Genomic DNA, 16,013 nt, shown 5'->3' on the forward strand with positions numbered 1-16,013 from the left:
GATGGGGGGCTTTGCTCCTACCCCATCTCCCCTCCCATGCCCTGGGTGATGCCCGAGTGTGGGTCTCATTTTGCAGCCCCAGGGCCACTTTGCTGGGCCGGTGGAACAGAGCTGGGCACTGGCTGGGGGCGAACGGAGCCTCTGCCTTGCACCGTGATTTACAGCCCAGCCAGGGAAGGCGTCAGCCTGCTGTAAACGCCGTGGTTCCCGGCTGGGAGCTGTGTGGCTCCTGGGAACGAGGCAAAGGCTGAGGGTGCTGTAAATCACCCCCCTGCACAGGCACTTCCCCGGTGAGTATCACCCATGGGTGTTCCAGCCCTTCTCTAGGGTCGTCACCCTTCAGTCCTACCCCCCTGCCCAGGGGGACATTTCCCAGGCTGGAAGTCCCAGCAGCCGTCCCGCTCTGCACTGGAGCAGTCCTGTGCCCCGGCAGGAAGGGAGGGAGCTGGGCAGGGCAGGACACGGCGCTCTGGCCAGCAAAGGAAGTGGTGTTTCCTGCGGAGCACGGCATGGCCTCCAGCAGCCCATGGTGGGACGAGCCACGGGCCCTGGCAGTGCTCTGCCCAAGCCCCAGCCCCAGCGCGGGTCGGGGATGAGGACGGGATGATATCCCTGCACGTCTCGCTGTCACTCACGGATGTTTCCCACTGTTTTATATCCCACTGGAATTCTTCCCTTCCTGCTCCCTCCCGGGCCCTGGGAAAGCAGCCTGGTGCCAGCCTTTAATATGCCTCCACCACCCCCTGCCAGGTAGCGCAGCCAGGGGACAGCCAGGAGATCCTGGCGTGCCCCAGCTCATGCCGTCCCCAAGTCTCCCCGGGGACACGGAGGGAGCAGGAGCTGCCACAGCGCCGAGGCAGGACAGGCAGGGGTCAGCCAGCCGTCCCCAGGGGCTGCAGCCCAGCCCACGGCCGCAGACGCTGCCCGCTGCTGGCAGCAAGGATGTGGGCAGTGATGGATGCATTTTTCACCCGTGCTCCAGAAATATCCCGCAGCTCTCCCTGGCTCTGCCTGCACACCCCGGGGTCCTGTTCCCAGGGCTGCCAGGCGCGATGCAACCCTCCGTCCTTTCCCCTCGTTCTCACAGAGCCTAAATTCAGTCACCATGGCTGCAAAGGGGAACGACCCAAACCGCCCGACTGGTTCCTGCCCAGCCCTGGCTCCGGCACCCGCAGCCCCCACTGAAATGTCCGGCCGTGGCCAGTGGCAGGGAGGTGTGACCAACCTGAAGTTCCCTGTTCCCTGCCTCTGACAGCCCCAATCCATCACGGGGAGGGCTCAGCTGTGCTGGCCCATGCTGGGGTATTTAGGGGGAAGAGGCACCAGTGGGACGGGTGGGTGCAGGCAGGGAGCAGGCAGCGGCTGAAGCAGGCGTGGGAAGGGCAGGGCGGCCGTGTGGGCGATCCTGCTGATGGGCCATAGTGCCTGGCGTGGGAGCAAGTGTGCATGCCCAGGCCCTGCAGCCTTGACAGCAGCGGGAACCCCAGTTCTCCTCAATTTAGCCAGCAGCCAGCGAGAGAAGGATTTTTCCGCCGAGGTGTGGGGCTGAGCCGCGATGACCATCTCCTACACGCTGAAAGTCGCCAACTCCCGTTTCGGAGGTTTCTCCAAACTGCTCTTCCGCTGGAAAGGCAGCATCTACAAGCTGCTGTACAAGGAGTTCATCGTCTTTGTGGTGCTGTATGCCCTGCTCAGCCTCGTCTACCGGTGAGTGGGGTCGGTGTGTCACCACTGGTCACGTCCCTCCCTGCTGACCCACTGGGATGTGCAGAGATGCCCCACTGGTCATGGACTGGGGTCTCTGCAGGGAGGGGAGAAGCCCAGGGGACTTCCCCATGGAGGGTGGGAGTGGGCAGGGGAGGGCAAGGAGAAGGGGAGTCAGGCAATGGCTTTTTGTGGAGGTCCAAGGCAGCACCCCAGCGCTGCTGTGTGTCCCTGGCCCCGCTGCATGTCCCTGACCCCACTGCGTGTCCCCACTGCTGTCCCCACTGCAGACGGCTGCTGACTGAGGAGCAGAAGCGCCTCTATACCAAAGTGGCTCAATACTGCAACCGCTCCACGGACCTCATCCCCATGTCGTTCGTCCTAGGTATGGGCCCCTCTCCAGAATCCGGGAATTGGCGTCCCCTGCTCTCCCCGGCACTGGTGGCTTGAGGATGCCCCACTGCCCATCCTGACCCCATGCCAAAACATCCCTTGGACACCATCGGATGGGAGATGGAGGAGCCTGGCACTCCAGGGATGGCACTTGGCTCCCAGACCCACTGAGCACAGCTCCCTGGCCCTGGGGATGCCAGTGGGAGGCTGTGATTTCCCCTGGCCCGCTCCACACCCTCCTCCCCACGCCCAGGAAAGGGGCACCTTACGTACAAGAGGTGGCTGTCCTGCCGTGTGCCACCTGCACCCAGGGAAGGGAAGATCCAGGGACATCCCCATCTCCATCCCTGGGGAGGGCAGCCCAATGGGAAGCACAACGTGTGCTTTATCTCCCGGCCACAGAGAAATCTGTCACCTCTGGAAACGTGCCGGCTCTCCTGGCGTGGGCTTGTCCTTGCCTCAACCCACTGCCCGGCTGCACCGAACCCCCACGCCACATGTCTCGGTGCAGGTTTTTACGTCACTCTGATCGTGAACCGGTGGTGGGCCCAGTACACCAGCATCCCCCTGCCCGACCAGCTCATGTGCGTCATCTCCAGCAACGTCCACGGCAACGATGAGAGGGGCCGGATCCTGCGGCGCACCCTCATCCGCTATGCCAACCTGTCGGCGGTCCTCATCCTGCGCTCTGTCAGCACCAGGGTGCTCAAGCGCTTCCCCACCATGGACCACGTGGTGGAAGCAGGTGAGGAGCTAAGCCCTGGGGGTGATGGCTTGCAATGTGGGGTGAGAGCCGGGGGCCACAGACGTGTCCCCGTCACTGGGAGAGTGTGGTGGGGGCCAGGGATCCTTGCAAACATCCCTGCCCCAAACTGCCCCGCACACGGGATGGCATCCTTGCACGGATGTTCACCCCCAAAGAGCCCCGCGTCCCCTCTGCCCAGAGCTCGTCTCCAGGGGCTGTAGTTTCACCGGGAAAACCCTACTTTCCTGCTGGGGACAGTCCCCAAAAGGGCTCTCCCCTGCCAACACGGGGGCCGTGGCGCTGAGCCTCTGCCCTGCTGCAGGCTTCATGACACAGGACGAGCGCAAGAAATTTGAGAGCCTCCACTCTGACTTCAACAAGTACTGGATCCCCTGTGTGTGGTTCACCAACCTGGCGGCCCAGGCCAGGCGGGATGGCCGCATCCGTGACGATGTGGCCCTCCGCCTGCTCATGGACGTGAGTCGGCGCCGGGTGCGCGGGGGGAACCAGGTGCCGCGGGGGGGCTTGTGCAAAGCCATGGTCACCCGTCCTTGTCCTCTCTGCCCAGGAGCTGAATCTCTATCGGGCCAAGTGCAGCATGTTGTTCCATTACGACTGGATCAGCATCCCCCTGGTGTATACGCAGGTGGGTACCTCCTCACCCCGCAGGACCACAGGCCCCCTGAGCCCAGATCCCAGCTCCTTCCACCCCACAATGGCAGAGGAACCCCACAGCCTCCTCCCTGCACCCCGATGGGGAGCACTTTATCCCCCTTCCTAAAAGCACTTTACTCCCCCATTGCATCTGGTGCCGGATCCGGCATGGCCGCTGGTTCACAGCCCCACAAAGATGGGCAGGAGCCCGCATGGTGGGGCAGCAGGGTTTAGCCTTAAGCCCAGGAGAGAGAGCATCAGTGACCGGCTAAGCCTCTCGCATCCTCGCTGCTCCTGTGCCGAGCGTACCCCTCGGCTGCCACCCGCGCCGTTGGCTGACCCGCACTCCCGGCAGGTGGTCACCATCGCCGTCTACTCCTTCTTCGCCTTCTGCCTCATCGGGCGGCAGTTCCTAGAGCCGCTGGAGCCAGGGCAGGAGGGGGACCTGGACATGTACGTCCCCCTCTCCACCCTCCTCCAGTTCTTCTTCTATGCTGGCTGGCTGAAGGTGAGACATGGCCAGGCAGCTGGGCTTTGCTTTATGGGCCAGGGGTGGCCAGGTGGCCCTCAGCACCCCCCTGGGCTGCAGGGGTGGCTGGCCCAGGGCATGGCATTGGCCACATCACTGCTGTCTGCCGCTGGGGACACATCCTTTGGGCCCAGCCATCACACTGGGGCACCACAGAGCTCCAAGTCTGCACGTTTCCTGTGCCCCATGGGTGGACCAAGGGATGGAGAGCCCTGTGGGAAGGTGTCCCTGTCCCTGCTCCCCTATCTCACCTGGCCCCCTTCCTCCCCAGGTTGCAGAGCAGATCATTAACCCCTTTGGAGAAGACGACGATGACTTTGAGACCAACAAGCTGATAGACAGGAACCTGCAGGTGGGTTCTGCCCCAGGCTGTCATTGTGTGGGGCTGCTGCAATCGGGGCACAGGGACATCCCTGCCCCCTGGCAGTGGGCCTGTGCCCTGCCGGCCCCCAGCCCGGCTCCTGGCCACGCAGGTCCTTGTCCAGAATAGATTCCCATGCAAGGAAGCAGGGCTGCACCTTGTCCCTCTGTCCCTGTCCATGTGTCTGCTCCCCACGGCAGGCTCAGCACCCCTCCAAGGGACACTCAGCAGCCTGGCACCCCTGCTCGGCCCCTCACCTCCGAGAAAAGTGTTCAAAAGGGGAAAACCCCAAATGCAGCCAGGAGATGGGCCCGGAGCCTGCCTGGCCCCTTGCAGAGCCCAGCCCTACCCCTGCCAGGTTGGCACCTGGAGCAGCATCCGCAGCCACCGGTCCTGCTCATGTCCCCACAAAGCCACGCCTGTCCCCTGCCTTTGCCATGCCCAGGTGTCCCTGCTCTCCGTGGATGACATGTACCAGAACCTGCCCCCCGCCGTGAAGGACAAATACTGGAATGAGTCCACAGCTCAGCCCCCCTACACCACGGCCACAGCCGCTGAGACCTTGAAGCCCTCCTTCCTGGGGTCCACCTTTGACATGCGGTGAGTGCACGGCACAGCCCTGGGGCTGCAGAAAAAGAGGGTGAGTGCTTCAGGTAGCAATAGCACAAGCAGGCTTGTCCCCCTGGGCCCAATTACAGCAAGCAAACAGCAAATCCCCCCTGGGAGTGTGTTGCCGAGCCCCTGTGGGGCTTGCGGGCTGCACTGGGTGATGGATGAGCTGCTAAGGCAGAGATGTGGCCTCCCGGAGCTGCTCCTTGCTTGCAAATGCATTGGGATGGAGGCAGTGAGTGGTGCTGGGCATCTCTGCGGAGGATGGCAGCCTGTCCCATCACCCCCCCCGCGCTCCCCCAGCATGTGCGAGGATGCGGAGCAGAGCCAGCCGGCAGAGGCCTCGCCGAGCATGATGCGCATCCAGACGCCCCTGCTCAGCCGCTTCTTCACCGCCGCATCCCCCGCCATCAGCATCAAAAATTTCGGCCGGGGCAGCCGAGGTCACCCCCACCTGCGGCATCCCCGGGCAGATGGCAGCTTCCCCTCCCCCTACCCCAACCGCTCCAAGGACCCAGAGTCGGTGGCCCGCATCGAGGAGGAGGAGATGGAGGATGAGGAGAGCCGGGCCAGCGAGCCCACCACGCCTGGCGGTCGCCCAGGGGGGACCCAGCCGCTGGAGGCCTCCAAAACACAGAGAAAAGAGCTGCCGCTGATCCAGGTGAAGGCACCGTCCAGCGAGAGCATCGGGGCTGACCGGCCGGAGGCCTGGGAGCCCTGAGGCTGCCCCAAAAGCACCCCTTTCCCGGGGGCAGAATAGCTGCCTCCACCCCAAGGCACCGCCACCGCCAGCCACAAAGCTCCTTGTCCCTGGACACCCCCCTTGGGCCCCCTGTCCAGAAACAGGACATCGCCAGGTCTTTTGCCAGCCAGCCCTGAGCCAAGATGTGTCCCCAGGTTGATGGGAAGATCCTGGTGGGTTTGGGATTGGGCAGACAGCCTTCAACACTAGCTGTTAGCCCCAAAATGGCAGGATTCAGCCCATCTGTCTGATGACGCTGCCGACTTGCAGCTGGCCAGGCTCAATCCCTGCTCCCATGGCCCAGCGCGGGGGACAGCCCACACCCCAATGCAAGGGATGGGACAAGGGCATTAGTCTTGCAGAAAACCAACACTGTGATGGAGATGTTCCCTTAATATTAATAAAGCTATTGCCAACCTCAGCTTTGAGGTTATTCCTTGTCAGTGGAAATCATCCCCAGAGGAGAGACAGCAGGGACATCACATTTATCCAAAGAGCAGGTCAGTTTGGATTTTGTCAAGGAGTGCGTGTGTTCTCCTGGGACAAAAAGGGCACAGCCCCATGGACTGACACCAGTGATGGTTGTGGGGTATTAGATCAAGTGATACCGCCAGAAAAAACCCAGAAAGATGCTTTCAGCCCCTGTAGAAGGATTCCTGCACTCAGAGACGTGTGTTTCCCCTGAGAATATTAGCAGAGCCGTTCAAAAATTCCCTTTCCTGCAAGCTCCCCTTTCCCAAAGCCACCTTTCCTTTAAAGCTCCCGTCTCACCCCTGCAAGCCAGCCCTGCTCCTCCTCTGCTACCCTCTGGGCCACTGCTGGACCTGTTAAAGCGTAACCACGAGGTCATTTTTTGGGTTGGACCACGTCCCCTGAAAATACCCCAAAGTTAATGCTGCGTGGAGCTGAGAGCCACTCAACAGCAAGGAGCAGCACTCAGGATGACGAGTGACCTCCCCTGGGTTACGCTGCCGGCTGCTCATTGCATGAAAAGTAGCTTTTTTTAAATTCTGCCCTCACACCTATCTGTGGAACTGGATAAGGTCCTTAGACCAGGCTTTGGCACCTCATAAACCTAGCCAGACTAAAGCTGTGCTTAACCCCAGCCCCTGCCCATCTCTTTCTGGCTCAGTGCACGGCAGGCTTGCCTCCTCCCAGGCAGGTAAATCCCTGTGCACATCCACGGGGCTGTGCCAAGGCCAGACCAGAAACCATACATCCTGTGGCCAAGCCGCACAAGGTCCCACAGCCTGTGCCACCGTGGGAGCCAGGTGCCACATGCCCCTGGTCAGCTGCCACTGTCCCGTTCCCATGTCACACCTACAGCGTGTCTCCAGTGGACAGTGAGTGCTGCGTGCGTTCCCATGGGCTGTTGCCCTTGGCAGCTGTGTTTTTCAGAGCGATAACATTGTAAGCAGCGTGCATTGATGAATCAGCCATAACCCTGCTCATCAGGGGCCAGATTTACAGCTCCTGCTCTGACACCAGGTTGGCACTGCACTTGCTCTGTAAGCCTCAGTTTCTCCATCTGTACAAAGTCCCCCAGAAACACCCTGAATCCTGTTTGCACTCTCCAGAGGGCGAGGGGGGAGAAGAAACACACTCGGAGTAAGCAGCCGTGACGCATCCCTCCCAAGTGCCCTTTATCGCCTCTGCCCCACCTCTCTGGAAAGCAGGCGTTGCTGGAGAGCAGGGAAAGTTTATCCCAGATCACTAAGGAGAAGGAATGTGCTTGTGCAAACGTTCCGCCCAGCCCAGGTCCCACTGCCAGGGACTCGGGAAGTGCAGCCAGTTACACCCAGCTGGGCATGGCTCTCTTCGCAGTGCCCACACGAGCGCAGACCCAAGGCAGCGCCAACACACGCCCACCACGGCGTAACCATGCTGCTGTGGCCACCCAGGTAAGAGGTACCGTTTTCTGATGGGGTTGGTGTGTCTCTCCATCTGGGACGCAGCCCCACCCTCAAATCCCTGCCAGCAAGGCAGGATGAACCTGTGCTGCCCAGGGCACGGGAGCCCGCTAGCACCTCCTGCTGCCACACGCGGCAGCCAGGGCAGAGCATCACAGGAAAAACTTAAAAATACGAAGCACAAGGTATTTGTGGGGGAGACATTTTGCATTTTAAGGCACTAGTGACATGGGTCTCACCGCAGCTCTGCTTGGGGCAAGATCACAGACTATCTTCTTCAGAGCTAAAAATTGTGAAACTGGGGCTGTAGGTAGTCTGCCTCGCACCAGAACGCTCCTATGAATAAATGAAACTTTTGTAAAAATACATAAGCAGGGTGTAGTATGCAGTGTGTCCACTTGGCAAGCATGAGATGTGCAAGACTGGCTCCCCCACGGCCCTGGGACCTGCCCTTAGATGGGCTCCTAAATTCACCCTAACACCTGCACGAAGCATTTGGCAACGAGTTGCAGAGATCCATCACACTGGCCTTCTATAAAATCAGGAGCCCCAAGGAATGACATTTCATGCCCCAAAACATCCAGAAAAGCTTTTGTTCACCACAGCTTTCCAATACCACCACAAATGACAGGGCAGAAAGCTGGAGTTTGTACCCAGCTTTCGAAAGGGACAGACCATGACGAGAGCCTGGCCCTTCTGCTAGAAGGAATTTATCTTGCACTGGAATGAGACCAAGGAGGTCAGGGAAAGACCAGCTGGTCACTGAGCAGTGCAGCTAAGTCCGATTAAAAATAGATACTGGACCCTGAGGGCAATCGTACAGCCAGGCAGGAAACACCAAGCAATGGCAAAAGGGGCTGCTGGCCCAAACCAGATGATGTGAGCATGTGTGATCTGGAAAGTGGAGGCAGGAGGTGCCAGCTGCAGAGGCCAGAGGTGTAAAAGACAAGTTTTCAGCCAGACTTAGCACAAATGCAGAGTCGAAGAAAAGCAGCACTGCAGCTGCAGAGCTGCTCCCTGGACAGCCCTCTCCCGAGGCAGCGGGGCCCCTTCGCCCACTGACCTCGCTCCAAGACCCCAAATGCGGCATGCGCTGACCTAACACACGACAGGAAAAGGGGAGACGCGTGCCCAGCCAGACCCCGGCAGCTCCCAGAAAGCCAGAACTCTAGCGGGGATGGACATTTGCACCTTCCTCCTGCTTGCAGGTTTCCAGTACTGGAAATTTTCCACTTGAGCCAAGTCGGACAACTCTTTTGCACACCCACTTGGTCCATTAAGTCACTGTCCTAGAACCCAGGGAGATCTTTTAGTCGAGAGTATGCAGAGTCAGAGCTTGCCTGAAGACACAAAAGCACTCAGGGATTCCAGGAGAGATCCTTCTTCCTTTCACACCTTATAGGCAGGAGGAGCTACGCAAGCCCCCTCCACCCTGCACTCACAAATGAGCACACAACCCCTTTACTGTAGCAGGCTTTTGGCTTTATTCGTTCTCTCAGCAGAATAGTTTTTATTCATTTGCCTTTTCTGGCCTTGATCTTCCTCAAGTAGAACTCTAATTCCTTGCCTTCCAACACGTAGCCGTCGGCTCGGCCACACTGTCCAGGTCTAGAGGCAATGCAGGCTGCAAGGAGAAGTCATCCAGTTAAAGAGGTTTAATAATTCACTACCCCAGTATAGACACAAACCGAAAGAAACACTGCACACGGTCTCTGCAAAAGCACGGACGAGCAAGTTATCAGTAACAGATACACCAGTTTATGTGCTGGCTTCAGCACCTCCCCCTACGGTATCGTGCTCTGGAACCTGCCCTGCTGGACGGGGTCCCTAATGAAGTCCTCTTCAGATCTCCAAACTGTCATCGCTCAAATTCAGTAGCAGAACTGGACAAAGGTCTCATCACCAGAAGACTTCAGAACACTGAACTATTTCCCAGAACTTGAAACTGGTCAAAGCTGTTACATGCTCATAGGACATTTTTGACACACAGTGCAGACCATGGGCCTCTGCTCATTTGGCAAGTCTCAAGCCCCACCGTTTCTCTCAAAGGCCAACCAGGAATGATCAACTCCAGGGGCCTGGCTGGGACATGTGCCAATTCAAGCTCTAGAAACAGACTCCCCCTTCCTGCCAGAAGTGGGGCATCTCCAGAGAAGATAAAAGAACAAGTTACCTTTAAGACCCAGAAGATACTCCTACAGATATTGAGAACACCCCATTGCTTTCACCCTGCAGTTAGCTTTATCACAGCACGTAGAACTTTAAATGATCCCAAGACCAAAAATAAGATCTGCTCTGGCACCCTGGTTGTGCCCTGACTCCCTTATCCCCACCCACATTAATGCTGCCAGGGACTCACCAAGTAGCTTTCCTTGCTGGAACTGCTCCTCAAGAATACTTGCTATCTTGGCATTCTTCTTTCGCTCATCATATTTTTTCTGGATTTTCTTTGAACGCTTCTTGTTCAAGATTTCCTCCTCTTCAGGAGTCTAAAAACAAGACCATAAGCAAAGACAAGGTTAAACATACGGCCACCTTCTGCTAGAGCAGGTGGTCTCCACTAACATCAAGGAGACCCTTGTATTCTCAGCATTGCACTGTGTTTCCCAAGTCATACCTCGCAGAGGTACAAATACTTCCACCTCACAGAACCAACCAGGCACTGTCACTTTTGAGGCCAACAAATGCAACGTTGCTAACTAGAGTCACTGCTGACAACAAAGCACAGTGCCCTAGGGAAGGGTGCTCTTAGACAAATGAAATTGCAAAGGTTTCCTTGATGAATGAATCCTCCTCCAGAAAAAGTGAATACTCTTTCCCTCTCCAGACATAATAAGAGCACTTGGGTGCGGCACCAGTCCTGGCACACACGTTACCAGCTCTCCCCGTGCTTCTGAACTGCACAGTGCTCAGCTAAAAGTGCTTTGTTTTTAATGCAAGGAGACAACCTTAAGCTGAGTGCTACACATGGGGGTTTAAATACTTTCTAGCGGTCTGGGATTTGCATCTCGCACAAAGTTAGAGACGACAGGTCTGGATAGTGTAAAGACACTTAAGAACACTTAAAAGCAAGCTGAAATTTAGTTAGCAATCCACAAGCTTCTCAAAGCAATCACTCCCCAGCACAAGGACCTGATCTGCAAAGTCTTCCTCAGCATCATAAAATGTCATCACTCTCCCTTCAGTAGCAGAACTGGACAAAGGTTATCATCATTAGAAGACAAAGAGATCTGCAGGCAGGTCCTCGTGCACAAACGGGTGCAATGCCTCAGAGAACGCGCCGTGGTACTGAACACTCCATTAACAGAGCCAGACTTGTCCTGGGAGCTGACGGGAATGTAGCCCAGATAACCACTGTTATCACAGACAGGTACCCAATGCTATTCTGGCAGGGTACTGTCCACTCACAACGGCTAACTGCCTCTAGCGGGGCAGATTCTACCCTCCGCAAGGAGTCAAAATGACAATGACAATCCCAGACCCACCAGTTTAGCGCCCTTCTTGCGTCCAAGGGGCAAGGCATAGTGGGCTTCATACCACTGCCGGTACGGGGTGCTGTCAATGAGAACAATACAATTCTTCACCAGGGTCTTTGTCCGCACCAGTTCATTGTTGGAAGCATTGTAGACAACATCGATGATTCTGGTCTTGCGAGTGCAGCCTTTCAAAAGAAGAGCATGAATTCAAACCTACAGGGATCAGACAACTGAGAATACAGTCCACGGCATCTCACAGATACCCTCAAACCATCTCACACTCATCACCCCATCAAATGTCCTCCAGCTTCCCTGGCACTGAATTAAATTTAACTAAGATATGCATCTATTTTTCGTAAGTCCAACTTTCTGTTGCAAGGACAGAAGCCTACACCTGGAAACTGATTCACCCCAGGTGAAAAACTAGGATCTGCAGCCTTGCTGGAACTCATCTCAAATAAGACTAAGCAATGGTAAAAAAATAAATCTCTGGATTGGAAGATACCTCAGCAGATGCCAACTAACACTGCACACAGGGCTCAATCCCAGATGTACTTCCTAGAGTTACTGAATTAAGCTGCGTTGAAGGGGAATGCTCTGCAACACATACTAGAAACCATTTTTATAGGATGAGGGTTTATGAGTAAATTGAGAGGGGAAGCTGGTGTTCTCACCCTTCAAGACCCACCTGAAGCATTCAGTCCTAGCTACTAGATTTGACTGGACACATTTTACAGGGCAGTTGCCCGCCCTGGAGACACAGCCCTCCACATATGCAAAGGCCAGGCACAAGATGGGTTTTCTCCTCTTCGCTCATGTACCTCATCCTTGTTCTGCAAGGTATGCTCGGTCCCTTCATTTCTGTAATACTGCCTATGAATGACAGCACTTACCACAGTATGGACAACGCTCTATGATCACTGGGGAGAAAGCATGTCCTTTCTCCCTCACACCACGCTGGCCACTGAAACACCACCTTACTGCCTGCTAGCTTTACCATCACGCTGAGTAACACTGAACAGGCAAGGACTCAAGTTATATGGTTTTCAGTTTGTAATTCAGAGAAAACCCACCTTGCTCAGGGGAAACACTACAGACTCCTCTCTCCCTTCTGTGCTTCCCACTTTTGCTTAGCAAGGCAGGAGTATGAAGTAAACTGCACATGCTAGGATTTTTCTGACAAGGCATGACCCTAGGACAAAATCCTCAACGCCCTTCTCTCTTGTACAGGACCGCCTAACTTTTAGTAAGAGTCCATCAGTAAACAGAAGAAGTTGTGTTTATGAAGAACTACCCATATTTTGGTTTTTTGCCCCTCTGTAGTTCTCCCCCAGTAAAAAAGGTAATGCGAGCATGTCACTCAGTGTAACTATGACACTCCAATCACTGTGAGCTTAGCAGACAACCAAGTCTCCTAAGGCCACGTAAGGTCAAAGTTGTCATCACTATGCATGCTGCTTCAGATGCAGTACTGCAAGCTCCATGACGTTCAAACCCAGCCTACAAAGCTACACTTGCATCATCATCCCTCTACTCTGTAGCAGTACTGGGGACCAGCACAGCTGTAAAAGACTTTTCCCTTCCAACACATCAGGCTTACGATGTACTTACATTCCGATCCCCAGGAGAAGTTGCCAACATCTAACCGAAGGGCACGGTACTTCTTATTTCCACCACGAACCCTCACTGTATGAATTCGGCGTGGGCCAATCTATGGTCAGAAACAAACACCAGGGTGTTGTTGGTGCTGGAACACTGCACAGCTCACGCAGGAGCCCAGCCAACTCCTAAGCTCAAAGGCAACGTGGTCAGTGTAACTATGACAAACCCCAGCATCGGCAGATACAGTAAGTGACCAAAACGGTCTGTTGCATCTACCTAAGGTGGAAGTTTCATCACTCCAATTGCCTCTTATTGCAAAAATAGATCACTGCTTTCCACAGGCATAGGGGAAAATACCACCTTTTAAAGAAGCAGTGACAGATATTTAACCACAAAACACAGCATATATTTAAGCCTCTAACAGCACACGACCAACCACCCAAGTTTGAAAACACAACTCCCCAAATCACCCACCTTAGTGTTGGCAGGAGGTCGCCCCAACTCGTACTTCCTCTTCTTGTGGTAGGGCTTCCTCTTGCCCCCAGTCTTGCGACGCTTATGCCAGTTGTCCCTGGAGATACCTGAATGGAGAGCAGTGTGGTCAGAGGATGGTGCGGAGCCCACCTGGCCACGGGAGGGCACAGTTCTGAGTCCTCAGCTCTCCAAGGTTGGTATCCGCACAGTGCACTCAGCCTTATGCAGCAATCAGAGAAGCTTCATCATTGATACTCAGATCCGCCTCAGCCTCCTCCCTGCCAGCAGAGCTGTACTAAGCAGCCTCCCTCCACCGTGTCCGACAGGTATCCCCTTTGGGAAACAGCCTCCCAACCTACCTCATGTGCCGGGCACCCTATGGGAAGTGCCCCATCCCAAGCTGCTAGGCACCCTATAGGAGACACCCCGCATTATTCTCTGGGTCTGGTACATCATCTACAGAAAGGAACCCCCACCCCTCCAGTCTGCTGGGCCCCTGAGGGACACCCCACCACAAACCCCCTTCTCCTACCCAGCCTGCTGGGTACCCCATAACACTATCTCCCCATCGTACCCTATCTCTTGTCTCCCCTACAATCCTCCGCCAACAAGCTAGGTACAGGGCCACCCCCACCACGCGCCTGTTGCTGGGTCCCCTACGAAAGCCATCCCACCTCATCCGCCGGGTTCCCTGCGGGAAATGCTCCCTCCACAGCCCCCGAGCACTACGGCCCCAGCGCCACCGAGAGCGAGCCCAGCGCTCGGGGCCTGCGGCAAAGGGAGGCGAGGCCGCCCGTCCCCCCATTCCCCGGGCCCGCCGCCATGTTGGGCCTGGGCACCCTCTTCCCGCCAGCAGCTCGGTGCTGTCGCGGCCGCCCCCAGTGACGGGCGGTGCAAGCCGGCAGCCGCCCCCGCTGTAACCCGGTAAGAGGGAGGGGCGGGCAGCGGCGGCGCGGCGCCCGGATGGCGGCGGATGGCGGCCGGGCCCGGCGACGGCCCCACTCACCCATGGTGCGGCACTGGCGCAAAGAGGCGGGGCGGAAGCTCACGGGGCGGTTTGGCGGGGGAGCTCTCGCGAGGCCGTGACGTCACCGCGCCGCCAGCGCGGGGCGCGCGCCGTTGCCTGGCGACGCGGCGGCGCTGAGGGGAGGCGGTGGGCGGTGGCGGCGGCGGCGGCGGCTCCCGGGGCCGCGTCTCAGCGTGTGTCAGCGCTGGGGCCGCTCTGCCCGGGCATCAGCGGCCCCGGGCCCCAGCCGGCGGGCCCGGCAGGGAGGGGAGCACTGTCGGGGGTTTGCCTGTCGCAGGTCCGTCCTTCCTGCCCCGCGGGTCACCTCACCAACGCCTCCGGGCAGGGCCCAGGGCCCGGCATCCCGCGGCGGGGCCGGGCGGGCGCAGCAGCCTCCGCGCCCCCCACACTACGCCCGTACTCGGCGCTGCGGGCCCAGGGCGCCTCATTAGCATACAGCTCATTAGTGCTTCGGATGATTTGCATACCCAGGGTGCACCGCGGACCGGCAGCGCGGCCCCGGTCGCACTTTCCGCCGCTCCCGCGGGGCTGTTCGGGTCCGGGCGCGGGGCCGTGCCCGTGTCCTTCGCCGAAGGGCCGGGCCGGGGCGGTGGAGGCGAGAGCGGGGCGGGCGGCGGGGGTCGCCGTCTGCGGCGCGGGGACAACCGGGGAACGGTCTGTGTGCGGGACAACATCAATGCATACTCTGGTTTCTCTTCAGATCGTATAAATCTTTCGCCTTTTACTAAAGATTTCCGTGGAGAGGAACAGGCACGAGTGTCGAGAAATTTTTTGAGGCTCCATTTCGGTGGAGCTGCCCCTTTTCTGGTCAAAAACAGAGCTGTTGTCTCGTTCTCGGTGGGGGGGAGGAGCGCGGCGTCCGCGTCCCCGCGCCGCAGCGATGGCGGAGGGGGACACGATCGTTGTTGGTTGGGCGGGAGGAAGAAGGGATCTGCTCCGGGAGCGGGAGCGGCGGGGGCAGCGCTGCCGCCGCTGCTCGGCCCCTCCGCGCCGCCCCCGCCCGCCCGCCCGCGTCACGGCCAGGAGCGGCCGCCTCATTAGCATGTATTCATTACCATTCGGCTGCTTTGCATACCCAGGGTGCACCGCGGCAGCGCGGCTCTCCTCCGCTCGCCGTCCCCCGCTGTCCGCCGCCGCGGCCGCTCCTGGCGGCCGGTCCGAGCTGTTCGGGTCTGCGCGGCCTGTGCGCCCGCGGCGGGGCCGGGCCGGGGGCCGCGGTGCCGGGAGCGGGCGGGCGGGAGTCCGTCGCCCTGACTTTCGGGGCGTGGGGCAGGCGGGCGGTGCGGGAGGCGTGGGGAAAAAGGTCATACTCTGGTTTCTCTTCAGATCGCATAAATCTTTCGCCTTTTACTAAAGATTTCCGTGGAGAGGAACAGGCACGAGTGTCGAGAAATTTTTTGAGGCTCCATTTCGGTGGAGCTATTTCTTTTTCAGTTGAAAAACAGAAAAAAAACATTTTCAAGTGGAATCTCAAAACACTCTCCATATGTGTCTGTGGCCTTGTCCCCACAGCCGCCAGCCGCGCCCGTAGCTCCGCCGCGCCCCCAGCCGCCCCCCAGCGGCGGGCCTGCCCCGGGCCCTGCTCTCTGTCCTGTACCTCGCCCCGGGCCCGATGGCGGCTGCGGCCCACTCCCCGCGAGAGGAGCCGGCCCTCCCCGGGCCCGGAACCACCGCCCGCCCTGCCCCACGCCGCCCTCACGCAGAGGACCGACTGCGCACGCGCGCAGCCGCGCTGAACTACGCCTCCCAGCATGCCCGCCGCCGCCTCCTGGGAGCCGTAGTCCTCA

General features: G+C 58.2%; 2 protein-coding genes and 7 non-coding genes across 9 annotated transcripts; 3 read left to right on the forward strand and 6 right to left on the reverse strand.

Annotated features, from left to right (window-relative positions):
- Positions 1-1,555: 1,555 nt before the first annotated feature.
- On the forward strand, positions 1,556-5,716 carry BEST4 (bestrophin 4). Its single transcript, XM_072867585.1, has 9 exons — positions 1,556-1,707; positions 1,995-2,089; positions 2,609-2,842; positions 3,165-3,319; positions 3,411-3,488; positions 3,852-4,004; positions 4,297-4,377; positions 4,832-4,986; positions 5,299-5,716. Exons 1-9 carry the CDS (start codon positions 1,556-1,558, stop codon positions 5,714-5,716), a joined length of 1,521 nt encoding a protein of 506 aa, XP_072723686.1.
- A 2,576-nt stretch (positions 5,717-8,292) lies between these two features.
- On the reverse strand, positions 8,293-8,422 carry LOC140655053 (small nucleolar RNA SNORA35). Its single transcript, XR_012043628.1, has one exon. It is a non-coding gene; the product is annotated as a small nucleolar RNA SNORA35 (small nucleolar RNA).
- Positions 8,423-9,107: 685 nt separating this feature from the next.
- On the reverse strand, positions 9,108-14,350 carry RPS8 (ribosomal protein S8). The gene is made up of 6 exons (XM_072866653.1): positions 14,206-14,350; positions 13,200-13,306; positions 12,735-12,834; positions 11,133-11,308; positions 10,007-10,136; positions 9,108-9,271 (listed from the first exon to the last, which is right to left on the reverse strand). Exons 1-6 carry the CDS (start codon positions 14,207-14,209, stop codon positions 9,162-9,164), a joined length of 627 nt encoding a protein of 208 aa, XP_072722754.1. The 5' UTR covers positions 14,210-14,350; the 3' UTR covers positions 9,108-9,161.
- LOC140655039 (small nucleolar RNA SNORD38) lies at positions 9,485-9,556 on the reverse strand. Its single transcript, XR_012043615.1, has one exon. It is a non-coding gene; the product is annotated as a small nucleolar RNA SNORD38 (small nucleolar RNA).
- LOC140655038 (small nucleolar RNA SNORD38) lies at positions 10,794-10,867 on the reverse strand. The gene has a single exon (XR_012043614.1). It is a non-coding gene; the product is annotated as a small nucleolar RNA SNORD38 (small nucleolar RNA).
- LOC140655041 (small nucleolar RNA SNORD46) lies at positions 12,926-13,029 on the reverse strand. The gene has a single exon (XR_012043617.1). It is a non-coding gene; the product is annotated as a small nucleolar RNA SNORD46 (small nucleolar RNA).
- Positions 13,373-13,457, reverse strand: LOC140655036 (small nucleolar RNA SNORD55/SNORD39). The gene has a single exon (XR_012043612.1). It is a non-coding gene; the product is annotated as a small nucleolar RNA SNORD55/SNORD39 (small nucleolar RNA).
- Positions 14,351-14,906: 556 nt separating the features above from the next.
- On the forward strand, positions 14,907-15,021 carry LOC140655102 (U5 spliceosomal RNA). The gene has a single exon (XR_012043678.1). It is a non-coding gene; the product is annotated as a U5 spliceosomal RNA (small nuclear RNA).
- A 511-nt stretch (positions 15,022-15,532) lies between these two features.
- On the forward strand, positions 15,533-15,647 carry LOC140655104 (U5 spliceosomal RNA). The gene has a single exon (XR_012043680.1). It is a non-coding gene; the product is annotated as a U5 spliceosomal RNA (small nuclear RNA).
- Positions 15,648-16,013: the final 366 nt, after the last annotated feature.

Source organism: Ciconia boyciana, chromosome 7 (assembly GCF_034638445.1).
Source record: "Ciconia boyciana chromosome 7, ASM3463844v1, whole genome shotgun sequence".
Lineage (NCBI taxonomy): Eukaryota > Metazoa > Chordata > Aves > Ciconiiformes > Ciconiidae > Ciconia > Ciconia boyciana.

What these genes read in the sequence shown, in the direction of transcription:
- BEST4 (XM_072867585.1), top strand. Translation starts at nt 1,556, where the DNA reads ATGACCATCTCCTACACGCTGAAAGTCGCCAACTCCCGTTTCGGAGGT. An exon ending in TCCCCCTGGTGTATACGCAG is followed by an intron (nt 3,489 to 3,851) that starts GTGGGTACCTCC and finishes CACTCCCGGCAG; the next exon opens with GTGGTCACCATCGCCGTCTA. An exon ending in GGGTCCACCTTTGACATGCG is followed by an intron (nt 4,987 to 5,298) that starts GTGAGTGCACGG and finishes GCGCTCCCCCAG; the next exon opens with CATGTGCGAGGATGCGGAGC.
- RPS8 (XM_072866653.1), bottom strand. An exon ending in GCAAGAAGGGCGCTAAACTG is followed by an intron (nt 10,137 to 11,132) that starts GTGGGTCTGGGA and finishes TCTTGTTTTTAG; the next exon opens with ACTCCTGAAGAGGAGGAAAT. An exon ending in CCAGCAAGGAAAGCTACTTG is followed by an intron (nt 9,272 to 10,006) that starts GTGAGTCCCTGG and finishes TTCTCCTTGCAG; the next exon opens with CCTGCATTGCCTCTAGACCT.